General features: G+C 40.4%; 2 protein-coding genes across 5 annotated transcripts in view; both read left to right on the top strand.

Moving 5' to 3' along the window:
- The first annotated feature begins 1224 nt into the window (after window positions 1-1224).
- LOC119726518 lies at window positions 1225-3023 on the top strand. Of its 2 annotated transcripts, none has more exons than XM_038198242.1 (2): window positions 1225-1366; window positions 2032-3023. In XM_038198242.1, the coding sequence occupies exon 2, from the start codon at window positions 2050-2052 to the stop codon at window positions 2572-2574; it is 525 nt and encodes a 174-aa protein (XP_038054170.1). In that variant the 5' UTR covers window positions 1225-1366; window positions 2032-2049; the 3' UTR covers window positions 2575-3023. The 2 variants fall into 2 exon arrangements, with proteins under 2 accessions (XP_038054170.1, XP_038054171.1); XM_038198243.1 differs by lacking the exon at window positions 1225-1366 and adding an exon at window positions 1654-1737.
- A 2107-nt stretch (window positions 3024-5130) lies between these two features.
- LOC119726519 overlaps window positions 5131-27301 on the top strand; it is a 62242-nt gene continuing 40071 nt past the window's right edge. For 2 of the 3 annotated variants that reach the window (XM_038198244.1, XM_038198245.1), the window contains exons 1-18: window positions 5131-5242; window positions 6180-6414; window positions 7087-7159; window positions 8244-8354; window positions 8761-8885; window positions 10198-10381; window positions 11296-11698; window positions 14734-14846; window positions 15998-16123; window positions 16668-16750; window positions 17390-17501; window positions 18182-18327; window positions 19543-19816; window positions 20714-20811; window positions 21714-21812; window positions 22734-22871; window positions 24719-24833; window positions 25692-25808. In XM_038198244.1, coding sequence (XP_038054172.1) covers window positions 6275-6414; window positions 7087-7159; window positions 8244-8354; window positions 8761-8885; window positions 10198-10381; window positions 11296-11698; window positions 14734-14846; window positions 15998-16123; window positions 16668-16750; window positions 17390-17501; window positions 18182-18327; window positions 19543-19816; window positions 20714-20811; window positions 21714-21812; window positions 22734-22871; window positions 24719-24833; window positions 25692-25808 — 2457 coding nt within the window. In that variant the 5' untranslated portion in view covers window positions 5131-5242; window positions 6180-6274. The remainder of the gene's footprint in view (window positions 5243-6179; window positions 6415-7086; window positions 7160-8243; window positions 8355-8760; window positions 8886-10197; window positions 10382-11295; window positions 11699-14733; window positions 14847-15997; window positions 16124-16667; window positions 16751-17389; window positions 17502-18181; window positions 18328-19542; window positions 19817-20713; window positions 20812-21713; window positions 21813-22733; window positions 22872-24718; window positions 24834-25691; window positions 25809-27301) is intronic. The other variant, XM_038198246.1, reaches the window with a different exon arrangement.

Here is a 27301-nt window from a genome sequence, read left to right on the forward strand (position 1 = left end):
TTCATAAGCTTTCTTTTAGTACAAGAATCATTCAGATCACTCAAGTACTTTGCAAGTTACGGAATTTTAAACACAAACACCGTTTTAAACTTCTGTCCAGGCACGGATCACAAAAAGGTGAGTGTTCTTTCAGCATAACGAAAACAATTCACATACATCCCTATACGAATTGTTTTCGTTTTGCTGAAAGAACATAAGCTATATCAGCTTCGGTCCAAAAATTGGGCCACCGGTATCAAATGATCGAAAGGGGCTGGCAAGGTATGCACATCTAGAGTTGGAAAATGTGTGATACATTTGTAGCTTTGCAGTGTGAGCGACGGCAGTTTTTTTGGTGTTATCACTTTTGTTATTTTTTCTTCAAAGTTGCCGCCAATATGCTCGTTACCGGATTTTTCTTTTAAGTGAGAGCGCCCAAAAAAGCTGCCGACGCTGCAATGCTATCACATATTTTCCAACTCGAGGGGTGCATACCTTGCCAGATATCACAATGAGCATTATTCCCCTCATTTGATACCGAACAAACCCCCGGGCTGATGGCCTAACACTTAATAATTCGAACGGATTTTCAATTCCAATCTTGGGTGTCGGCAACACTCTGAACATGGCTTACATTCACATTTCGCGCTCAAATGAGTTTTTTGTCTCGTTCAAAAGTGAATAAGTTTGATATTGCTATAGGAAAATAGCTATTGAAAATGTAAATCTATTTATCGAGGTGAAAATTCGAAAATAGGAGGGAATGTTAATGCATCAGTGAAAAAAAATCCGCACGCGAAACTCCACAGTCACGGAAATAAAAGTAACACGTCTGTCATATAATACTGCAGACTGAAGAGTCCTGGATATACTGATGGATGTGGCCGGCGGGATTCGTCTGCTGAAAGGAACTCAGCTAACACCTCACCTTGTAATTTTCCTTTAAAAAAATAACAATACAAATATCTGAAAAGAATTCGCAGCGTAATTTGCGGTATGTTTTGTTTTCATTTCAATTTCGCTACCTTCATCATCGTTCTGAGATGCACAACTTTGGATATCCATGCGACTCCTTTTGAAAGGTCCTCAACAATTATGTCCATAAGATATGCATCGGTACATCAGACCAAACCCTCGTGACTTATGTTCGGAATGTTTGGCTCGCCTCCAGGTGGCAAATGAGACTGCATACTCTAGATTTTTGTCCACAATCTTAGAATAGTATAGTATCAAAGTGTTACGTAGTGTTTTTGTGTTTCGTTGTCCACCATTACATATGGTGGCGCCTCAAAGAGTACGGAGTGCATTGAAGTTACATTTGCTTGGACAAGCTATTATAGAAGCACCCTCATCAAGGAACTGGCCTATTCTGTTGCTGTCTAAATTGGTAAGACTTTTAGTTGTGCTTTGGAGAAGTTAATTGGATATAAACCAAGATAATTATGACATAGATTTCAACGTTATACTTCAGCCTCTGGGGGGATTTGAACTTGCCAATAGTTGATTATGTTTCATGCGAGGACCGCTATATGCCGAGTGTATTAACTTTCTTGACGCCTTCCGAGATTTCTTATTATTGCTTGAACGAAGGCCATTGTACATCTTAATTGTTGAATGACGTTACATCATTGTTATTATTTAGTCAATTGGTTACATTTACAGCATTTAAAAGAACGGCAGTAAAGTCGAGCTGCCACAGTAGCCGAGTTGCCACAGTGGCCTATAGTGGTTAACGAGATGAGCTGTAGATGAACCGAGGTCCCGTTCGAATCCTGCTATTCTGCTCCATCCAACTTCATCGATATTTTTTATTGAAGGGGGGGGGGACGAAAACCTTAGTGTCTTGCATGTTGTGATTCTGTGAAATTCTTGAAGTTGAACTATTTGTACGTGGCTTAACCCATCACATACGGGAAAGAGATATGCGTAAAAGATGCCGAATGCAGTGGCGTGCCGTGCTCCATTCGTGCAAAATAATGTCTAGGAAAAACAATAGCGTGACGTCACAGGAGGGTGTTAATGAATTCTAACTTTGTTGTCTTTCTTTAATAGGCATAAGTGGGCTTCACCATGGCCGTGATTGCGCGCTTTAGTCCTGCTGTGGGCTTTGCCATTCTCTTGCTGACTGTCACAGTGACTGACGCTAATTTGCGCTACCTCCGCACCGTGGCCTTCTCGGCACAGCGGACCCAGCGTGTCCTGCCCACCACGCCCGAGCAGGCCATCGGCCTGTACAACCGGGTGGTCCGACCGGACGCGAACCACTTCGACGAGGACAGCGGCGTTTTCACCGCGCCCATCAAGGGCGTCTACGCCTTGGCCTTCACCTTCCACGAGGCGCTCGATGCCTCCGACCCAGCCAGCTACATCAAGCTGGTCAGGGAGTCGTCTGACGGTGGGTCCGAGACTGACGTAGTGGCTACCGAGAGCTCACCGCCCCCAGCCTCCGGTTCGTCCATCTCCGTGCCCGGTGCCTCCGTCATGCTGGAATTAGAGAAGGGGGACAAGATGTACTTGGCCACAACCGATGCAATAGACGCAGAAGTCAGCCAGCCTATCTCGTTCAGCGGTTATCTATTGACTCGAATTGTATGAAGTATAACTCTGTAATGACATGATGGATGCAATCACAGTTTCAACCTTACTATCAGAAATTATAAACATGCCGAAAATTATTGTAATTAGATGCCTGATAACAAAACACCATTTCGTTATTGTTTCTTGAAGAGAGTTTGCGTACTATTCATGTTATTTATTATAAGACACAAATAAAAGAAAAAGATATATGCATTATGTGACGTATTTCTTGTTTTTATATTGGAGGGAATAATCAAAGGTGAAACCGTTATTTATTCATTCTTTTTCACCTTGTATCGCAAATATTGCTGCTGGAAAAAAAGGCGAGTACCAATGTTTTCTACAGGATGGGCTGCTTCAGTTTTGGGATTAAACTCGGGAAACCCTGCAGAGAACTATTTAACACTCGCATAAAATTCCAGCCTTGTTTTCTTTCAAAATAAAAAAATGAAATAGACATACTAAAACGACACTTGGTCTTTATTTAAACAAGGTCTTCCCTATGAACTTTCAAAGGAGACATTAACACCCTCGGACGATGGATGTGAATGGCAAAATACATCTCCGGCCCTTATTAGAATTCGTTAAGCTGATGCGCATGCATGGTGGTTCCCTCAACATTGACATGACGTTGCCTCTATCATGGAGGAATTATGCCTTATGCCTCTATAATAGCCACCAAAAGATATGGCCAATGAAGGTTTGGTTCCCTCGGCTCCAAGTACCGCCCCCGGCATCAGTCAGCCCGTTTTAATCCTATAGGGAGCGACTGGGGGGGGGGGGGGGGGGGGGGGGCTGCGCCCAATTTCTTCCGGGCTGAAAATGTAGACGGTGTTTCACCGAACACTCGGCCGGCCTCCGTAAATTTGAAAAACCGGGGAGGGATGCAAAATCATTACTAACATTGTCGTAAAAGTCGGTATCTTAAAATTTCTATGCAAAACCCCCTTCACCGGGGGTTGTGCAAAAAATATCAGACGGTTGTTTATTACTACCCGTCGCACTCAATTATTTTGGCAGCGACCGCAAGCCCCATTTTAAAGAATAATAAGATAGACAACTTTTACGACAACGTGGTAGTATTAAAATGTAAACTGTCGTACACCCCCCCCCTTCTGTAGCTGCGCCGCTAGCGTAATTTTTATTCCCAGGACGGTTGCGGCCAAGTCATGAATAATTCAGTAGTTTCGATGTTTATTCATGAACAGAACAATGATATCAAGAGCATTATTGTTATTTAGTCAACCAGTTACATTAAAGTTTATTCATGAAACAGAACAATGATATCAAGAACACTGTTGTTATTTAGCCAACCAGTTATATTAAAGTATTTAAAGAACGTTGTCGAGCTACCACAGTAGCTATAGCGAGATGAGCTATGGACACAAAGAGCCCTGGTTCGAATCCACGTCGTCGCTGATCATTTTCATTGACTATTTTTCTTCTCTAAATTTATCGTTGAGATAATTTTATTAAGGGGAAAAAAGAGATCGAGAACCGAAGAATATTGCAATGATTCCAAGGAAAAACTGAAGTATGTAAGACTTGGCCCCATCTCTCCTAGGATAAAAATACGCGCGCCGTTGCCCGCACACACGCACACCCCTGACCCAAACCTTCCGTATGCGTAGTCGCCTTTCAACTTGACATATTGCACCGACCAGAAGTAGTGATGCTGAGTTCGTCTTCTAACCGGGCATATCTTATTCGGGGAAAACAATCCTGATCGGTTCAAAGATAATACATACACCGTGCTACTCAAACAATGTTGTTATTTTTTAATTTCAATGTGCATGTTTGGTTTTAACAGAAACTTTACTCTGATTTGGGGCGTCTACAAGGCTTTGAAAAAGGAAATTATGATTTTCATTTCAAACACGCGCCGTGCGAGGGCCGAATTAACGTCTGGAGCCAATAATTCAGTTGTGAAGAAATAATTCAAAACTGAACGTCGGGGATTTTTTTCGTTTGATATAGGCCTATCTTATTCAAAAGTGAATAACTTTTTCATGATATTTCTTTGAAAATAGCAGTGGAAAAAAACACATTTTTTTCGAGGTGAATAAATAGCACGCGGAATACATCTTTTAATTCGTTTGAAAAAAAAGAAGAAGAGTTCGGGCTACCCCATGCCTCGCGCCTCGCCTCTTTTTTATTATAAGAAAATCATACCGATAATTCCCCCGCTCACCACTGAATAATGTTTGGTTGTAGGCCTACTTTGAACAAATTTCTAGTTCAGGGGTTGGGGGGGGGGTGGAGTAATCTTTGGGGAAAGTTTTGCGGGCCCAGAAAAAGAGGTAACTTTATTTATTTATTGGTTTATTGATATACATGACTGTAGGCCTATTGTTATTTCGGGCTCTTTTTCCATACTCGCACCGTCATTGTTGGTCACTCAACGGACACAATTACAAGCGCCCTCGCTTAAATTTCGAAACGATAAAAGTAGGGCAAATGAAACCGGAAACAGTCGTCGGGGAACAGGTTGTTATCGTAAGTAAGGTAACTTAGGTCAATTTATGTATTGGGGAGTGACAGCGATTCTCGGTACCAGACTGGTTGCTAGTGTAAACTACGCATGTTCAGATCAATTCCTTATCGAACAACAAGTGTACCGAACAAGTGACTTTTTGATTTGCCGTGAACAAGTTTGCTACTCAGTACTGTCATCTGGCAGATACAGGTGAAGAAACGAGTATTAATTCACGAGGACCGCATTTTTGATATAACATGACATTGATAGAGTCAATTGTATTTTTTTTATGCGGAAATTTGTTGTTATTGTTAATGTTACAAATGATACGCCGCCATGCACACCACGTACGGTACGGTGCGGAGTTCATGTGTACTCTACTGTACGTGTGTGGGCAATGGGAATGGGTAATCATGTAGTTACGGGCCCGGTTCCTTATGGTTTTACCATGGAGGAGGAGACGAAATCAACTTTCAATTTATTTGACTTACTGAACTAGTTTGCGATATTAAGATTGCAGTAGGTTCTAGATAGGGCATAGTTTTACTTTTGAATTTTCTAGGGAAATTTGGAGGATAAAATGTCGATATATAGGCCGCGTGCCTGTATCGATATTTTCAAACTCTATATACTATAAATTAAAAAGTGGAAGGCTGAGGTGGGATAAAAGAAGTGGGCAAGGAGGAGAAATTGGTTTATTTTTTTTATTTGGCCGAACCACAACGTGAAATTTTACACATTGGAATAATTTACGTGCTTTAGTCGAAGTAACTTTGGCCCAACTAGTCGGGTGAACTGTCCGTCAGTTTTTTGTCTTAAAAGACATTTCTAAGAAGTTATCTTTTGAATATGCCTCCATAATTGTCCCATTTTTTATTTGTGTCTTACATTTTATTCTTGTATTTTATCAAACATCTTTCTTATGACCTTCTATTATAATTAGATGAATGTACTTTGCAGTATGGAAATATGTGTTGAGATGAATTAAATTTAACGAGTTCAGCTGCTTTGCTGTAAGTTAGGACATGTTGAACTGCCCCCCCCCCCCCCCGACACAGCCTCATCCCCCCACGTAAGTGAACAATGTAACTTGTAAGTCTTCTTCTAAAAGGTACTGGTACACTAATCATAATGCATTCACTTACAGAGCAAATAACAGGAGTTATGGACAAACTTTGAGCTTCGTATACATAGCGCACCGATCAATGTTGTAGCCCTACCACCCTGCTTTCTACACACACTATGTCTTCCATGGAGCTGTACCAGGTGGGCGGGACCGAGAAGATCCGGAATTTGGAGGAGGGACTTGCCAAGGAGCTGACGGACCTCCAGAATGACATCGAGGAGAATGAGATGATTGGGGGCTCACACAAGACTGCCAGGTAATGCTTCCAATAGCAGTAACTAATATACCGAATATTGAAATACAATATATTCGATCATCAACAGAATATCTGAGTGGCATTTTTTAATCAAGTTATCAAAAAATTGTGGGCTGTCTCAAGGAGATGATGAAAAACCTCCAGGATGTTATTTTTAACCATGCATGTAAGTTCAGTGGTTTATTGTTTTGTCCAGTGCCAATTTTGTGAAAATTGGCCCCTTTCATGCATGGTTTGACAGTATCACTGGGGATTATAATCTGAAATTCTTCTTTAGAATATCGTCCATTCCACTAACTGTCTCAATTCTCTCTGCAGGCATAGGCGAAATCCCATTCACGTTTGCTGGCCAATAATTGAATTCTAAATCATTCGAAGTGAGACCACCCTGTCTCATGCATGCCAAGCTGCTAGCTTGTTGCATAACGACTGTCAACATGCTGTGATCAAGCACTGAACACACACTTGCTGCATCCTATCACAGCTGCTGCATTATTTATTGATATACATTTTGTACATGCATGTACATATATACTTCAGTTTTTCTGTTTTGTTGATGATGTCGTGTTCCTTGAAAGTGCAGTGCTTTCTTCAGATGTGTTTTTTTCCTATAAAACAACAGTGTCTGAAGGGCATGTACATCTACATAAAGTTTTTGTATTTGACTTATAGCTCCGGCTCCTTGCCAAAGGGAACTGACCATTTTCGAAAGCAGAGAGAGTTGGTTATCAAGAGAGCAATGGAGGTAAGTTTAAAGGGACACTAGGTCCTGGAACAACCCAATTGGGCTACAAAATGCGCTTTGAACGAGATTATGTTAACGGGAAAGAACATTTAAAACTAGGATAGAAACATCCACACAACTATCCTTTAAAAACTGGGCGTTTTTGTGTTATTCCTGTATTATGCGTGCGAGAACGAATTTCGGGGTCCACTTTTGCGACCCCATAAATTCGAGCCGTTGGGATGCTAGTTGTGATTTATTCGTACGCGTAAATTGTTTGCCTTTTGCGGACGTTGAAGAAACCACAATTTTTTGCATTGGTGATTGGTCACCGCTGTTCCCGAGACACACAAAGTGTATATCGTACACTGTATAAGAACGACACAAAAAACGTATTCGTACTCCGTCGTGTCCGATGTAAACAACCGGTTTTTTTTTTTGTCTTTTCTCGGGAACGGTAAGTCATTAGGTTGGTTTCCTTTCAACCACATGTTTGAAATTGGATAAGTAAACAATCCAAAACATGACATTTTGGGGGATTTCAGGACCTAATGCCCCTTTAATTCCTGAAAAGAGGCACTCAAATAGTAGACTTGTGTGTAAAGCAATTGTGGAGATGCTGTCAGAAAAATATTATGTCAGTTTCGACGATTTTCTCTGCCGTCTCCTCCTTTTTCAATAGTCATAGCTGCTCCAAGCTGGCGGTGTTGTGTAGGCGCTTGCCGACCGCCTTCAGGTTGTTGTCGAGAACGATTGCTAGTGTGGTACGAGGGCGTCCTCACCAACCTTCCATGCCTGCTTCTGTGCCAAAGTACTCATGGATGAATTTCTGAGTTGACTTAGTACACAAAAAGTACAATTAGCAAACCAATACTTATCAAGAAAAAGGAATTAAAAGTGCCATGTAAATGTTCAGATCTTGCACCTCTGCAATTTTTTTGTCATGGATCCCTTGTTCTCAATGTCAAGTTCTCTCACAGCCCATTTCTGCCCCAACTACAAGTCCGATATGAAATCAGCACAGTCTGTTGCAAGCATGTGCATGTTCGCAAAGACTTTACAGTCTTAACAATCTGTGATAAGTTTTTTAATTGTCTTGTTCTAGGTGAGCGAGGCCCTCCCTTTGGTCATCCAGGCTGCCGTGATGAAGGAAGAGATGGAGATCAGTCTACAGAAGGAATACACTGAAGACAGTCTACCACTCATCTTACACCAGGTGGGTTCCCGGACTTTTTTTTAGGGGCCTTGACAAGAATTATGGTTTGACTTTAATGTAGGACATATTTCAGTCTTTCTGGGAGTTAAATTGCGGGCAAAGGGAACCTACATGTATGTCTACCATTGCTTACGCTTCAACCACTCGAGCTTCGCCTAATGCATGATGCATGCCAAGTGCAAGTACATGTATGACACTGGTGCATTGCAGATTCATTTTGACGATAATCTGATGCATTTTTGCTATGAACTCAATATTGAAAATTTTGATATTGTGATACATGTATGATTAAAAAATTGGCAATATTGATATCGAAATAATATCAAATAATTGGGTAATATCGATATATCGATGGTGCTTTTTAGCAGTTACTCAAAAATTGGGAATTTGTTTTCTTGTTCCACAGCATTTCTGTGATCGTATCCAGCAGTTAGTCCAGTGCAAACACATGCACGTGCTGCGCTGGAAGAGATTCTGTGAGCACACCAGTGCATTGGAGGCCCTGTACGCACCATACCAGAAACGATTAGCGTAAGTCCTATTTGAAAATGTCTGTAGGTCAATGTGTACCATTTTTGTTTTACTGTACAGGGTAAAAAAAACAAAAACCCAAATGGCAGGACCAGTTTTTGAATGAAGTTTTGCCTGTAGTACTTTCAAAATCTAGAATATGAAAGCCCAATCAATGAGCTTTCTTTTAGTGCAAGAATCATTCAAATCACTTGTATACTTTTCAAGTTATGGAATTTTGAACACAAACACTGTTTTGATGTTCTGTCCACGGATCACAAAAAAATGTAAGTGTTCTTTTTGCAAAACGAAAACAAATCACATGCATCCCTACGAGAATGTCATTTATCATTTCATGGTCCTGCCATTTGCGTTTCATTTTTTTTTTACTCGGCCTGTACTTTTTAATAACACAAAGTATGCTAAGTGCTGAAACGTGTACATGTTCAAAATATAGAAATGAGAAGTGTTCAGAGAAGTTATACTGACAAGAACTTCTCTTACAAGTATAAATCGGTTACATTGATCAGCAGCCATCTTTGATAGGATAGGGCTGTCCATTTCTGAATATATTAGCATTTGATTATTTGAAACTGCATTTGACCGAATATTCCATTGTTCGAAACTCGCTGATCAGGTTTTACATTTGCCAGCTGCAACAGCACGTTGCGCCGGTCAAAAGTTGTACGCAAAGCGCGCTAGTTAAAGTTTGTGTGCTGCATCATTATTATAGGCAACTGGAGTGTTTTGCCATAGGCCCAAGTATGTTGTAATTGTCAAGGGCTTTAACCAGTTCGCGTCAGATGACGTGTATACCCGCAAAGGTTTTGCGGTATTCGGAACGGATGACTGATCAACACGCAGGGAGCGAGGCCGGAAAATATCTGTCTGCAACCTGCTCACTGCGCTGGAAATAAGAGGTCAAGTGAAAAGTAATCCTGCGCCTTGTTCCGTTCTTGTCAAAATAATCCCGGCGTGAACTGGTTAACACGCTAAGAGGATGGAAACAATGTACCGTCGTTGACCAAAAAGTTACTGTCGACAAAAAAATGGCATCTGAAAGTAAAGCGCCACAACTTAACAATTAAATTAATATTACAGTCGTGTGTGTACGTGCGTAGTTTTTATTTTTTTTCTTAATATTGGAACTGGCAAAGAGCTATTTGAATATTCTATTGATTATCAAATCTTCAAATATTGGGTATATTCGGGACAACCCTAATCTTTGAGGTGCACGTATTTAAATGCGTATCTGTTTCAGTAGAAAGAATCACATTATATCAAGTTTATGAAGAAACCCCTTTTGTTACTTCAATTGTTTTTTTTTTTCCAGGGAGATAATGGCCGAGTATTCTGATGCGATTGCTCGTTCTCGCCGCCTGTCGATAGCCCACGAGGCCTACCTCATGGGCAAAGTACCAGCTCACAATCAGATCACTGAGGAAGATCTGGCCATCTACACACGCTGGCTGACGTGCCATCTGCACTCGGTCAAGAAAATACATGCATACCTCCGGGTAGGCTCAACATTGTCTCACTTATGGCTTTAAAGATGATTTGATATGTTAGTTTTTAATTAAGTTTTTAAGTTAACGTATGCCTGTAGATCATTTGAAACCCTGAAATTTGTTTGAGACCGGGGTTTCAGAGTCACAATGAGCCAAATGGTATAGAGTGACTAGTTGACCCTAATAGATTTTGTTTTCTTACAGGCAAATTCTGTAATTTATATTCATAAATACCTGAGACAGTTTACCCATGCCTATTGTTTGAGAGCCCACCACATGGGTGGTTTTAAACCGCTGGTAAAACACTGCTGTGTTCTGTGCCACATCGCTCAGTACACACCGTGTGCGCCGTGCACACGCCAATTTCCTTAGGAGGAGATTTTTAGCACTATGAGCATGAATCACATGTTATAGACATGGCCAGAAGGGTGTTCACAAAACAGGAAGTAAAATTGTTGAACAAAAAATTGGAAATTTGTGAATTTTTGAATTGTTTAGAGCTTTTGACCAAAAGCTTAGTTATGAGGTACAATGTATGTAAAAAAAAATTGAAGTCTGTCATGAACCAATATGGCCCATCAGGCCGGTGTTTATCTCCGTTTTTAGTTGCATGAAAGAACTGAGAATATTTCTACTCCCCCTGGATGGGATGCTAGTCCATCGCAGGTTACTTCCCAGTGAATGCCGGTACCCATTTGTACACCTGGGTGGAGAGAGGCACTTGGGGGTGAAGTGGCTTGCCCAAGGACACAACATACGACCAGCAGCTGGATTAAATATATGCCTGGCTTGTATTAAACAAGTATGTTGGAAACCGGCTAGGGGCCTGGTCGCGGGAAATGGCCCTATCCTTGGGCTAAGTGGTACAGGTATTTACAGGTTGTACTCATTTTCTTCCGTCTTTTTTCCCCCTGTATGTCAAGGTTCTGGAGTGGCTTCCAGTGTCTCACAAACACGAGTCCCTGCCCCATCCACAGCAGCAACATGTTCAGGATGCAGGACAATTAGACCCAGAAGAGGATGACCAGAACCTGATGACGGCCCGGACATCCCGGTCCCAGTCCGGGACCGTCCCCATCATACAGAGCCAGGGCCGCTGGTCCATCTTTGACGGCCGCATGTCGCTGACCGAGACCTCGGCTGCGCTGTCCAGCATGGGTAGGCTGTCCCTCGCTGACCAGTTCCGACAGCCGTCCCCGCTTGTAGAGCAGTCGGAGTCGGACGGTGCCAGCGACACCGCCTCTGTCACCTCCTCATCTGTTAACATGGGCGGCACTAACACAGTACCTCATACTGCACGGGCCATTGCTGCTGCCTCGGCCGCAGGTCAGATCAGTAACATTCACAATAGAGCAGTGCTGTAGTCCAGATATTTCCAAGACCTTTCCGGACACTCTCATTTTTTTTTTATCAATTATGTCAATTTTCACAGAAGCCAAACCAAGCCAAATAAATAGTCTACAGTGTTTAATTTTTTGATGAACTATATGATGAATTATATGTGGGCCATTCCATAACTTTGGGGTCCACTTTTTTTCCTGTCCGTAGTCTGTCATGATTTCACAAGGCTGATGCACACCTGCATGCTGTCATCCTCCAAAAGCAATTTTTAAAACAAACTACCTATCCAACAAACACTGTAAAAAATCATTTGAAATCATTCATAATGATACTTGATGGCAAGTTACAAAGCACCAAGGTACAGAGGTTGAATCTTTGCACATGCTGTAAAAAAGTGCTGTTCAGAGTAAAAATCGCACTGAGACCATTAAAGAGATCCATTCTCCTTCATATTGAATGTTTCTTTTACATCTCACGTTTAATGTTGATACAGTCCAACTCTTTGCACGTGCATAGGCAAAACATTGAGAGTCTTTTGTCTTTGAATCAAATCAGTGTTCAATCATAGGCATTTATGTGAGGTCTTGGAAAAGTTCTGCGCTACAACACTGCAGCAGAGCTGTGTGTAACTCGCCGGAGTGCTAACTACTGTCAAGCCATATTGGCACATTTTTGTCAGTTTGTGATTCAAGCAAATAATGTTTATCACTTGTCAGAATTTGTACTGTTCAGTGTGCTTTACTTTTCAATTTAAGTGGGTCTTTCAAAACAAAATCTTTCCTGATTTGCATCAACAGTCAGTTATAAAAAGAGTGATGTTGGTTTATGTTTTTATGTGCATGAACTGCAATACCAGTTTGGTGGAAGGCGAATGAAAAATTCAGAGTAAACCAAATTCTCTCGGATGCAAATATCCATCATGAAACAAAAAACCCAATCGTGTAAAAAAGCTGTTTGCAGCCATTGGTTTTTGACCACTCAAGGACTTTCGTAAGTTACATGCAGCTTTGCGATAACAAGTAGGGCCAGTTGTACAATGCATGAACCAAATTAAGATAGTTACACAATGCTAGATTGCTCCCCCAGAAAACAACTTTGTTTAAAAATCATTTTTAAGTAGATAAAACATTTGCTTATAAATGAAAACAAAAATGACATCCTCAAATCCCTTTTAAACTTTTTTTCACGGGCAAATGAAATCAGCTTTTACATATTCTTGCGATAGTTGTTTGTACAACTGGCTCTATAGAACACTAATTAAATGTATATATTCATATTTTATTGATTAGGGACTTTAAAAAGTCACTTTCAACAATAATACATGTATAATACCATAATGTCTAGTTGGAATCAACTAATATGTAAATTTCTCCTAAATATAATTATGATCACGTGACATATAATTGGACTAACTCACAGAAAACTCCTTTTTTTGTACTTGAAACCAACAGTCTTTTAACTGCAAAAGGCAAATGAGGAAAAACATAAAAAACTGCCAACAATTGAAACATGTTTTAATAAAGGCATGTAAGAACATCTGAAATTATCCAGAAACGTACCTACATATTTAACCCCCCAAAAAATCATTGCTGTGAAATTATCGTGCATGAAATGATATCATTTGGAAGAAACAATCGTTGAAGGTGTTTGTTTTTTGGGGGGAAAGTGTGCCAGCGAGCACAGTTTTTTTACATGCATTTAGCAACGAAGTCCAGTTAGGAGACCCTTAATATGTAGACATTTTTTTCTGTTTTCTCAAAATGTATTGTATCCACTGATCTGAAAGTTGTCAGTTATTATACACCCTTCTTAAGATTTTGAGCAATTTTATTGCTAAAAAAAGAGGACAAAAATGCAAATGTCCTTTAACCATAACTTTACTGTTCATTTTGTAGCACTGCAAAGTTCCATTTCATCACTGGTAGCCATTAGTATGAGGTGTATTTTAAAGGAGCAATTTCACTTGGAGGCATATAAATGTATACCAGCTCCAGGAGTACAAGAGATGTGTCCAGATCTCTATGCAGTTTCGCAGTGCGAAAATTATCTCGTGTTGGAAAATCACCGTGTGTACATACAGAACATCAATCCAAAGTTTCTACTTGTAGCAAATCAGTGACCTCACATCAATTGCCTCATCAACGTATAGGATTACATGTGTGTCCCATCTCACATGCACCACTGAACGTTTAGTACAAACTGCACTGAATCATTTACCTAGCAAAAATACACCAGTAGCAAAGTGAAAAAGGCATTTACTTTAAAGAAAAAAAAAAGAGTTTGGGGTGTTTGACAGTTCATTTGTTTTTATTTGTTTTTGTTTTGTTTAAACACCTGTCGAATGATGCCTGACAATTGACAAAAAAATTCTAAACTTTTATACAAAATCTGTCCGTCAATTTGGGTATACCACACTGTACTCAGTTTAGTCATGGTGGTGGAATAATGTAACAAATAACAACATGAACACCTACATTGTATGTACTTAAACCATAAATTAATCTATGTTTCTCCAGTGTAACAATAAATTATTCAGTTAATCATGTGTAGCAAAATGTACTGATGCTAAAAATTGACCTGGGCTGTTTGATATGTTCCTTGTGATTGCAGCTTGTATTTCAAATGGAGCTGTATCAAACTGAGAGATTCTCACAAACAGCAAGAAGCAACAATAGCCTTTCGTTGCGAGATTTCTCAAGCCCATATAAACACTGAACAGTTGCTCACGCAAATGCTGCCCCTTTTGTGATAAAAAAAAATGAGCAACATGGTAATAGAATAACACAAAATTAATGACGTCACATAAATTTGACAATGACCATTGTATTCAATATTCAGTTTAGCCCTTTACGGACATATCACCTTTATATTGTAGGCCATTTAAATTGCGGCATCCGAGACACATTTTAACAAAATGAATAACGAATTTCCATTGCATGACATATAACTGCGATGGAATGCACACATGGCACAGGAGAAATATCCATTGTCAATCATATTTTCTGTTTGTACCTCATTAGGGGGTGGGCCAGCCTCCAACACCGACACGCTAGGCATACCGTGTCATGCCACAGACATGGACCGCATCAAACCAGTACTGGAGTTTCTCATGTCCTGTTACGGCATCCATGCGGTGAGTAATAGCTGGGCAGCTTCTCTGAACTGACATTGCAATGTTTGATGGGAGGGAGTATAGCCTTGTCTACAATGACACATCACGTTTGTTTTTTTTCGTCATGCACGTCCATGGTTTTTTTTCAAATTTTCCGCGTTAGCTACAACAGTGCCCTCAATTGCTGCACCGCCTAAAATTTTCGTTTAAAAACAGGTTTATGTTGTTCTGAAAGTGTAGCAGGGCTTGTTTTTAAAACATTTTGGAGGCAAAGTCCAAGTCATGAAAGTTGCCTTGGCTGTATGGGAAATGTGAAGGAAAACATGTAGGGTACCTAGGCAAACGAGGGGCACCGAGCAGATGTGGAGGACACCTAGGCATGGGGAGAGCCGGGCCTCTCCTGACGAGCAACTGCCCCCCCCCCCCCTCCATTGGCAAAAACCATAATTAAAAAAAATTATATACAAGTGTGCTTTTTCTTGTAGTGTGCCCCCTGGTTGTACTGTGGCCCCCCCCCCCCCCAATGCCCGGAGGTGGTGACGGTGCTGATACATGTATGAACTGGTAGGCTTGCAGCAAGCTTGCATACATAATGACAAGCTTGCGTATATAAAAGCAAACTTGCACAAAGCTTGCATTCATACTGGTAACCTCGGAGCATCTTGCTGTACATACTGGTTGGCTTGCTGCAAGCATGCATACATAATGACATTCTTGCAGCAAGCTTGCATACAAAATTGCAGCAAGCTTGCAAATACAAATGTAGGAAGCTGGCAGCAAGCTTGCATACAATTACATACATGTACTGGCAGTCTCGGGGCAAGCTTGCCATACATATATATTGGTAGGCTTGCTGCAAGCTTGCACACATCATGACAAGCTTGCAACAAGCTTGCGTCCAACTTGCTGCAAGTTTGTATGTACACAATGAAAACCATCAACTTCGTTGAGCTTGTATTGATACTGGCAAGATTGCAGCAAGCTAGCATACACACTGGTATGCTTGCACATGCAAATTTGTTTGCTCCATACCATCATCAAATTGTACTGTAGCGCCAGGAATTTTTTTGTAGAAATTAAACCATTTTAATAGGCAAAAGTGCTTCTGAGAATGGTGTTATCATTCTGAGCATTGCCTATTTGTTGAATGTATTTTATTCTTCTATGAACAGAACCTAGATAGAATCAACGGTCCGTCAGATGAAATGGAGCTGCTATCCCATGTCAACCGGCGCTTCAAGACTGTATTTGCCAGACAGGAGGAGCAGAAGACATTTCCTACATATGACAAGCTGGAGGTAAGACCTACTTGTCTTGTAACTTCCATCATGTTATGTTTGGAATGATCAAAGTCGTCAATTTCATTTTTACTTGACAGTCATAAACTCCTTGCCCAACAGTACAGGTGATTTTGTAGGATTTTCAAACAGAATCATCTTCAAACAGAAAACAGAGATTACAAGAGATTGGATTTGTTTCCAGACTTTTGTCAGTAATGTCAAAAAACATGAACCACTTTGACCAGAATTTATTCGGTTAATTTTATTGATTTGTGTGTTTTGAATGTCAATATTGAAAGTTGGTTCCTCTAACACTGTGAATTGAAAAAAATGGGAGTGGAAGCCTTCAATTGCCATTAATGAAATTGATTTATTGTAATAAGTAAATATTGTTTAATTCTGAGTTCCGGTCCAACCTGAATGTTTATGCATTTGTGAATTTTGTTTTTTACAAGCTCGTAAAAAGCAACGAGCAAATTTGCAGTGAAGGCTTCCCAACAATTAACTGCAAATTTGAATCACAACCTCAATTTTATTTTGGTTTATTTTTCTTTGTTTCCAGATGGGTAATGAGTCTTGGGGAGCTGATGTTTCCAACCACGCTCTGATCAAGGAATCCAACTGGCTGCCTTTCATTAAACTCAAGTAAGGATAGAAATGACGGCTTGTGTGGCTGTGCATGTCCACTTGGAAGAGAGAGGGAATTATCACATTATTGAAAATGCACAGCCTTGTTTGTGAAAGGTCAGATCAATGACAGACAAAAGTGCCCACATTTGCTGATCCAACTTGCACCTAACACATACAAATGAATGTTTTGAAAATGTATGCATTTTTATGTGGGGGAAAAAAGTTTAGATTTGTTCTTGCTGGTTACTTCTGGTATTTTTTTGGTCATTTTGCTTCATTCATGTCATTCTTTGTTCTAAAAAAGGGAAAAAATGTGTGCTTGGAAGGTGTTGAACACTAAGACTAGTTTAAGACTGCCTATACGTGAGGATTGTGAATGTTCAACCAATAAAATGGTAAAGGCACTGGATTTCATAGGTGTCAAAATTCCATGTGACACTGGAAAAGTGACCAGCCAGCCATGTCTTTATCATCTGTTTAAGACTGGCCACGTGGCGGGCTCTCGACCAATGGGAATGGGTAAACTAGCTGTCCTAGGTATTTATGAATATAAAGTAAAATGAATCCTAAACATTTACCCTCTTCAGCGTTGTAGGCACGTAGTGCATGGAAAGCATTAAGTTAATTGTGAAATGTCTAACTTTTTTTATCCAGAGCTAAGAGAGACCCTAAACAGGAGAAAATGCTGACCAAGCTGCGACACCTAGGCAATGTGGATGAGCTGCTCAGAGCACAGAGCCGGTTCTTCTCAGTCAGTGATGTCAACGTGAGTACTTTAACTTGGTCAATTTTGTGGTGAAGGTTTATGCTTTACTTAAAGGTAACGTCCATCATTTGTAATTTCTGCATCATGCTCGTTTGAAGCAACAAAAGTGCTCAAAATCTAAAGAAGGGTGCTGAACAACTAACCTGATGAAGTTTCAGCTCAGCTTAGCTGTATACTCTAAAAAAAAACAATATTCCAGGATCTCGATTTCAAATCAAAAGTTGCTGAGTCATGTTTTGAATTGGGCCTGAATTCAGCGTCCGAGACACGTTCTCACTGAGCCAATTACAGCTACGCGATGCGGCGCACTGAACCGACAAGTTATAGCAACCCAGCGCACGTATACATCATGTCAACGCTTGCGTGCTTGACCGAATAAAAAATGAACTATTAACGGAAATTTCCAACGATGCATCTGTAGAAAACATTGACGAGTTGTTTCATGACTTGTAATTTTGGAATTCCTGAGGTTTTCCCACGAAGGTGTTTTTTACCTGTTGAAGAAATATAGAACAAGTGAAATTGATATTTTAAGGGGTGCCTTCAGGAAAATACAAGCATTTACCATAGAGTCTTCTTTGCTCAGCCCTCGGCAACCTCGAACCCTCGCTCTGCTGATTATTTTGTGGATTTTTCATTTTCCCCCCTTATTTCACCGCTGACTACTCTTGACAATGCAGAAAGTTCAAGATGCTTTGAAGGAGCATGCCGTTGCCGTCCGTGACCCGCCCCCTGTGCAGTCAGTATCAGTGACCTCGCATCGAACGACCCTGGACACCAAGAACGTGTGGAAACAGATATACACCAGCCCAGATCTATACAACAGGTAATAAAACGGGCCACTGATTTCCACTTCACTGGAAATAGAGTAGAATTAAACATCTGAACATGTCAATTGCATGTATGTTTATGTACATTATTTACCGACATTGGCACACTAGACGAAAAGGGTATTGCAAACCCGTTAGGCCAAAAAAAAAAGGCTCCGGTTTCTGGTATGGAGCTTGTCCAAAATGTGGTGCGGCGACGCGGCTTTTTTACCCGACTTTTTTGCTTCAAATGTCGGCTGATGACTGCAAATGGTGCCCGACTAAACTTAGTGCAGATATATGGGAGTCCAGAGAGGCCACATAAAGCTTATTCTCGATCATAACCCCATCTAAAAACACATATAAATTGCGCAGCAGTAGAATTCCAGTCAAACCAGTGAGTTTGGCGGTTTTGAGACATCATCTTTCATTAAAAAAAAAACTTTTTCATTTTGCCGACGCGCATGGCTACGACGACGCGCGCGCATACCAGAAACCGGAGACTTTTTTTTTTGGCCTTAGCATCTATACTACATTGAATTACTTTTTATTTATCAAATTATTAATAATAATAATTATAATACTTTTTATTTATTCTATTTTGAATCCATAAAACTATGTAGTGCTGGAGCGATTTGGGGCATGGGTGTAGTACGCACGTGCAAACGTCACACCTAGCGCTACACATGAAAAGATGTTTGAACACTGAAATGTTAATCAACGTTTTCCTGAGTTCAATGATACAGGGAAAGTTAACTGGAGAATATTGTGTCTAATAAAGATGCCTCCCCTACTAAAAAAAAGTTGTCCACAATTCGGGCATATTTAAACTCTCAGGAGTAAGGTGCTGTATTGCGAACTAACTATCCTTTTCTGAGATTGAGCAATAATATTCTTCTGAAGATTTTATTCCCGCGAGGTGCATTCGGCAACTGAATATGTATGAGGTAAACAAGTATAACATGGTTTATCTTGGGTGATGGACAGTCGACATTAGCTCCCTTCCGTATTGGAAGTTGACACTTACCATGCTATCAAAAAAATTTTTGCTACTGGTAACCCTGTAAGTACAGATCTAGTCTTAAGTTATGGGATGTATGCATGCACAGAAACTAAATTCCTCACTAACTCGGGAAATATGCTAACTGTGAGCGCGGAATTTTCTGCTATAGTCAGCGGGTATTTGTATACATGTATAACTATTTTCATTTCCATACCCTGCTTCCCAACAGCGCTGGCCCATCTGACGACATAGCCCTCACTGACTTTGATGAGAAGGACGTGGACAACGTCAACCTGAGCTCAGGCTCTCGCTCCAACAGTGCCCTCGCCTCCTCCCGGCGACGCAAGAAGGAGGACACCGATGAGTACGACTACGCCAGTGCCTTGCAGCTGCTGGGGCTTGAAGAGGACGATAGTAGCCAGCAGGATCCCACCGTTATCCAGGGAGGCTATCTGTCCTTCCTGCAGCTCAGACACCTCAAGATCAAAGATCTACAGAGGACTGTGAGTAGGAATGCATGTTCTTTTTACCATCCTATCCCCCTGTACTTATTTACCATCCAATCTACCTATGAGATAATGTCTGGTGCTATGGTATTCGACTCATGTCCCATGGTACATGACTTTGAAACCTGACGAGGAACATGCTGCATGTGTTTTTGGGCAAGACACTTTACTGCAATTGCCTCACTCCACCCAGGGGTATAAGAGGGTACCTGTGAAGCTAGAGACCAGATTGCGCTGTTCGCAAGTTGCTGCAGAAATTTTGTTTCATGGCTTGATGAACACGGGCAATAATTGTCAAACGCTTTGTGACCTTTGCTATGAAGCCAATATTGATAGATACCTTATTATGTAATGTCTGTAATCTTTGACAAATTTAATTCTTTTCAACTTGTATCATTTATATTAACGAAAAAACTGCTATATGTTTTTTTTTTATTTGTTGCATCTGTTGCCCTCTGTGGAAAAAAAATCAGGTTGTTTTTGCCCACAAACAGATGTGCCATGCGAGTATACTTGATCCTGGTCAATTCTGATAGATGCTGGGCAGTATCTAGTCTTCCTTGCAAATACTAAATTATCATCTGGCCGCAAATAATTTGAAATCTGTAAAGTAATTATTCCATAACTAACTGCGGGCTGATTGTTGTTCATTCCAAAGTGAATACATTTCGTTTTTGTAAAATACAGAAAAATACAAATTTAAAAAATATATATATAATAGGGGATGTAGCTCAAATTCAATGCCAGTGTAAAAAAAATATATTGTTTGAAAAAAACTTATTCCAACCCGTCCATAAATGAATAAGCACAAACATTTGTAAGTTAGCGGAGGTTTGTTTTCAATCTCTTCTAGATGAATAAATCAGTTTCTTTTCTTTTTTTCTACTATGCTAGTGTTTGAGTATTCTAAACTACTTCCGTTCAGTGGAGCGTACTCTAACCATAAATGATGGTGGGTTGTCATTGGAAGGAAAGCAGCAGAAACGCAACAGGTAACGACTACATTTCTCTTTATACTCATCTAGCCTACATGAGTGTAAATCAGTCTAGGTTTTTATAATCATTTCATTAGGCCCCCAAAACAGTCTTCGGTTTCTGGTGTAGAGCTTGCCCCAAAAGTGGTGCAGTGACGTGGCATTTTTTTTTTTCCTTCAAACGTCAGCTGATGACTGCAAAATGGTGCCTGACTAAATTTAGTGCAAAAGGTATTAAGTTTGGCCTTATTGTAATTTATGCGACAGACTGCTTTGAACATTTAAAAGGAAGCCAAACAATAAGGAAGCCAAGAGAACCTGAAGAGAAACTGTAGTGGTGAGAAGATTTTGTTTATTGGAGTTGAAGGGTGTTTTGGGAACATTTTGCAAATTGGCAGTGCAGTTTCTTGCAATGCAATTGCAAATTTGTGTTTGATGGGAAATAGAGCATTGATGCTGAATATTGATATTTTTGATGCAGAAAAGAATATGACATTTACAAAATATAAGTAAAGTGACAATGTCTTCATTTTTTGCAGTCTGTCGATCACATACATAAAGTGAAACTTTTTAATGGAAATTGAGCATCCCTATATGTCTCTGTTGTGTTAATTATAAAATTTAGGACCAATTTGCATATTTAAGTTGAGTGTAATAAAGCTGGTTAAATGTGGGTGGCACTTTGATTCATTGTAACCCTGTACGTCTTCGAAATCCATTTCGCTGTTGTCCACAAATGCGCATTCGTTGCACATTAAGAAAATCGAGCTTTCATGTTTGAAAGTGGGCTATACCCTCAATACCATTATAACCATATCAATCCAAATTTTGAAATTGATCAGAGTCTTTGATTTCTGCGGCTGCCAACAACTTTTGCAAGTAGTTGTTGAACTTTGTGTTTTGTTTTGACTGTTTTTTAGTAAGCAGAACCACAAGCAAGGCGTGAACGATGGTGGCCTGGGAGGGGGTGGCGGGCTGGGTAGTCATGGTTACCTGCACTACACTCCGGCTGAGTTCAAGTGAGTCTGACCTTAAACATAAATTGATCAAATAGTTGGAAATCGAATCACCATTAAAAAAGAAAAATAGAAAGATGCTTGGTTCAGATGTCTTTACCCATTAAAAAATGTTTTACATTGTGTCGGCCCTCATTCAATTGTGTCAGTACTCTGTCAGTACTCTGTCGGTTATGTTGTAACAAGATCGGGACTCGGTCATGAAAAAATTTAAATGAACGGATCAGAGTCGTAGCAAAGTCGTACCAAGTCATAATATTCGGTTCGAGGTCGATTGGGAGTCGTAGTATTCGGGACAACATCGCAGTACATTCTGATCATGGTCTGCAGACCGGAGCTCAGAATAAAAAATGTGAATTTATTTGGCGGCACATTTCCAACGTATTTGGTACGATTTTGTAGATATTTGATAAGTTTCATGGTCTTGGCGGGGTCTTGGTCTTTGGTCTTGGATGTGTGACCTGATGTCTAATGGGTTGAGAATGCATTTCAAATTCTTTTCCTTAGTCTGTTTTTGAATGTTTAAATTTATTTGCATTTCATATAAATGTATGTTTAGATCAAATTAAAGATTTTAAGCATGTTATTGGCAACTCTAGTTCTTTTACTTAAGAGAGTTGCATTGTGCCATAAAAGCCCTTTCAAAAATGTTCTGCATTTACTTCCTCTTTCTGTGAGAAATTCCAGAATGGATAGTGTTACTACAGCGCCCCAACTAAGTTTGGTGTCCGCAGACTATATATAACTGAAGCAAATTTGAGATGTGCATCCATGTTTTGGCCTGGTTCATCAAACATCTCTACATGAAATAAGACCTTTTAATGAGTTCCTTCGCTTTCATAAAATATCCTTCCCGATGTGTATGGTACACATCATTGTTTATCTATATTTTGTTTACTATGTACATATATTGATATTATTCAGGTTGAGTGAGTCTGAATTCATGGAGTTCTCAGAAGTAGAGAACCACGATGATTTCTACTCCTTTGATGAAGGCCGGGTGCATGTGCAGGATCAGCGAGGGTACTACATCATCTACAAAGCAGCAATGGAAGATTTCAAGTGAGTAGATGAGGAACTCCGGACTGAAAGTGTGTGAATGTCATAACAGACTTACTTGGGGAATGAAATTAGAAGCCATTTTGTGAAGCAGAACCACGTGTGCGACAGTCTTAAAGACTAAGTTAGTGCACATTTTTTTAACCCTATTTTGTCGGAAATAGAGTGCATGCGTACTGTCTGAGTGTGAAACTCGCGAGCCTGGTTCCACCTCAGAAAGCGGCTGTCACCGAATCAGTCTATATTGGTTAACTTGGTTCACACATGTACTTGTATGGCATAAAATTAGAAGCCGTTTGTGAGGTGGAGCCACGTTTATGCACCCCCTGCACGCAGTCTTAAAGAGAAGACGCGTGTACACTTTGGTAACCCTGTTGGTTGAAGGAGCCCAGTGGCGTAGCCAGGAATTTTGAAGTTGGGGGGCGCTGGGGGGGGGGGGGGGGGGGGGGCTGGAACATTTCATGGGGGGGCGTCAAGCAGGGGCGTCAATCGCTTCTCAAAGGTGGTGGGGGGAGACATACCTTGATCATAACTGATGCAAGCGCGAAGCGCGAAGCCCTTCCGGCGTTGGATTCTAGATGTTCTGTGGTGTGATTTGAAGCAATTTCTTACGACGTTCCTCCATGCTTTAACTAATATTTTCTTGGCAAAAGATAATTATTTGAACATCGAGGTTTGAGACATTGAATCAGCTATCGGTATTCTGAGCTATTGGCTTGGGGTTCGGGGCCCGCTTAAGGGCCCCGAAAAAAATTGGATTTTCGATGCTGTGTGGTGTGATCTGAGGCAATTTCTTACCACTTTAACCAATAATTATCTTAGCACAAAAGATAATAATTTAAACATAATTTTCGAGGTTTTCTCAGCTAAAGGCATAAGAAAATTTTTAAGAACATTGTTTTCGAGGTTGGAGTCATTGAATCAGCTACCAGAATTCTGAGCTATAGGCGTGGGGTTCAGGGCCCGCTCAAGGGCCCCGAAAAATTTTGGATTCTAAATGCTCTGTGGTGCTATCTGAGGCAATTTCTGACCACTTTAACCAACATTTTCTAAGCAAAAGATACATTGAAGTACATAATAGGGCCCATGGCGTCATGTAGATCAATGATAATTTTTTTAGAAACTCAAAATCTCAGTGGGGGGGCGACTGGGGGGGCGACAAGGTTTCATGGGGGGCGGTCGCCCCCCCACGCCCCCCCCGGTGGCTACGCCACTGAAGGAGCCCAAAGTGCCTTCTGACTACCTTAGCGTGACTCGCGTGAGCCTGGTTCCACCTCAGAAAGTGGCTGTCACCGAACTGGTCTATATTGGTTAACACACGTATGGCATGAAGTACACATGATTAAGTTTCATCTGAATGTGCACATAGCATCTACACATGGGTGCCTAACAAACAGTGCATAGACTGTCCAACTCTTTTTTATTGCCAGCATTGAAAGCATACCAAGCATAAAGCACGGGTTTCTTCCCTCTATCCTTATAAAATATACAGCAGTCTCACTCATGTGTGATGCGATCGAGCTATCTGAGTCGTTTGTCGACCCTGGTCAATATTTTTTTTTATACAGAGCACAATCTTAACATTACTGCTGTGAAAACTGTATGCGGGTACCATCTTTAGATACAAATTTATGGAAGTTGGAACACCAAGAAATGTGATGAAGTGAAGTGATGAAGTGGTCCTATTTTGGCCTGAATTTCCAAATGAAAAAAAATTCCCGACAAACGACTCGTGTAGCCTGATCGCATCACATATTTTCACGATGTATTTTTTTCACTTAATTTTTTTTAAGGCAAATGGAGAAAGATGTCAAATGGGTTTAGGATGCATTTCTAATTTTTTTTTAAAGGCAAATGGAGAAAGACCTGCTGTTGATTGCCACTTGCTTCATAGAGAAAGATCGGGAGAACAGAATTGGCAAGATAGGGCTGGGTAAATCTAGCTCACAGGGCCGCAGAAAACAGGTATGATAATGTTGTGCTGCACAAAGTTTGTATTATCACAATGTAAAAAAAAGCAAAAGAACTATACGGTCTGCTAGTAAACCATTCGCATAATTGTATACAAATTCAATGAATTTTAATACCTCATCCATAGATCATGTGTATCTTGATTGGCTGGAACCACTAGTGTTTTTTTGTCTTTATGCACATTAAATATACATGCTGTTGTACTTTTCTGACACAACAGATGTTGAGTACAAACATTTTATCAAGGATAAACTTGGAAAAGTACAAGTGAAATTCCAACGAAATTCAATATTAAAAACAAATTATACATAAATGTGTATTAGTTTTCAATATCTCTATTAAAAACTGCAGAATCTTGGTAGGGTGTTTAACAAAAAATTGACAACTTTAAATTGTGGTATAGTGAACCTAGCCCCGAGGTGATCTGTAAAGCATTCTTGATTTCCTTTGGTGAAGGCTAACCAGTTTCCTTAGGTAAAGGTAAAGAGGGACGAACCTGTGTTTACAGGAACGGAGTGCCCATCTCCCTTTCAAAGCGATTGGGCCAGACTCGAGTCCATGAAATGCTGCTGTGGGGGGATCGCCACCTCCTCCACAGCGAGTCTGTTACCTTCCCAGTATTGAATAATGCCGGTACCCATTTAACACCTGGGTTGAGAGGAGTTATTGAAGTAAAGCGCCTTACACAAGGGCACAACACGCATGGCCACGGCGGGGCTCAAACCCACAACCTCACTATCATGAATCCTGTACCCTACCGCTAGACCACACGTGACCTCTTTGGAGTCTATAGTTGAACTATACCACTCGAAGCAGTCAATATTTATGTAGTGTCCCTCATGTATTAATCAGTCCCAGGCAGCCAGTGACGTGGACCTACCCAGCTATGGCCATCAGCAGGTGGATCGGTTTGCCGTCCTGCTGGACCTGTGGTCTAACGAGACAGCCTTCCTGGAGAACAAGAGACAGGTCAGTGGCAGATAGGGTTTAACCTTGTACTCAGAGTCTAGTTTAGCTATATAGTCATATCAAAAGAACCCTGGTTGGGCACTGCATTAACAAGGAATTTTATAGGGCTGTATGCTTTATTGACAATATATGCAATATTAGTTATCGACTTAGGTCACATCGGCAAAAGACTTGGTGTAGGACTCGGATGCATTATTTCCCAAGAGAAATTATCATTTATAAACGTACTTCTGATGTTTATTCTCTGAAAGTAAAGCAACGCATGGCAATGAAATTTTTAATGCACACCTTGAAAATGTGCCTTTGCATCCCATTAAACTGTATTTTCATTTTGCCATTTTCATTGGTACTTTAATGCCTTTTTGTTTTTATGCTTATGCAAATTTCTGTTTTCATGAGCAAAACTGTGATGTCATTTCAGGCAGAAACCTCAATGTTACAGCTATTTCAGCACAAAAATTTGCAAGAAATTTGGACACTTTGCCGTCGTAGATTTGTTTTCTTTGATGATTTGTTGTTGTGTTAGTACATGGTAGTATTAACCAATGAGCAAACCTTTCTCACAAATGTTTTCAATGAGCAAATTTTGGGTTCAAAATTTAAAAAGAAAACCCCTAAACTGAACAGTGTCTTCCTGAAATGACATCATAGCAACACCACCCTCAGTTGTCTGGAAAAGCATGGAAAATGTTTAAAGATTTGCATTTTTCAATAAAATTAACCAAAAAGGGATGCAAAATAGTTTTACATTTAACCAGTTAATGCCAGATTTATTATGACATTGACGTGACCCAGGTGAGAGATTATATTTCATGAACCTCAACGCCAGATGGTTTCAGGCCATGATCTGCGGGTAGCTCACCCTGATATTTCCGGCCTCGCTCGCAAAACTTTGCGTGTTCACATGGCCTCAGGCACGAACTGAAGAGGAGTAGAAAGTTGCACAAAATGTTTGCCTAAGAAATATTAATTGCATTAAGCACATGAACAGTACTTCACCAATCTCCAGGTGGTGTTGCAAATAATGTTTGTTATTAAATGCACCCTTCCCCAATTCCAGCACAGTGCATCACTTACAGATCGCTAACATGTATGTGTGTCCATGTCCGTGCATGTGTATTTCATACAAATATGGCTCAGACAGAGACTTGAATCAAACGATTGGAGACTCAAACTCGCAGTAAATCCAAATGACTGAAAGCTTGGACTGGGACTCAACTGAAGTGACAGTTAAAAGTAGTTCTCAATTGATCTGGCCTGATCCTTCAAAACGATGAGTCTGATTACAGAACTGAAATAGAACAATTTGTTCAATGGTGCAACGACAATTTCCTTATGCTAAACGTATCCAAAACAAAAAAAGTTATTTTTGACTTTCGTAAAAAACAACATAATGCCGGTCAAGTTAGCATTAGAAATGAACAAGTGGAAAATGTCACAGAGTACAAGTATCTTGGAACAGTCATTGATAACAGGTTAAACTGGAACAAAAA

Source organism: Patiria miniata, unplaced genomic scaffold (genome assembly GCF_015706575.1).
Source record: "Patiria miniata isolate m_02_andy unplaced genomic scaffold, ASM1570657v1 HiC_scaffold_2, whole genome shotgun sequence".
Lineage (NCBI taxonomy): Eukaryota > Metazoa > Echinodermata > Asteroidea > Valvatida > Asterinidae > Patiria > Patiria miniata.

Bases quoted from the DNA above. Each gene is read 5' to 3' on its own strand.
- LOC119726518 (XM_038198242.1), top strand. From the start codon at position 2,050: ATGGCCGTGATTGCGCGCTTTAGTCCTGCTGTGGGCTTTGCCATTCTC.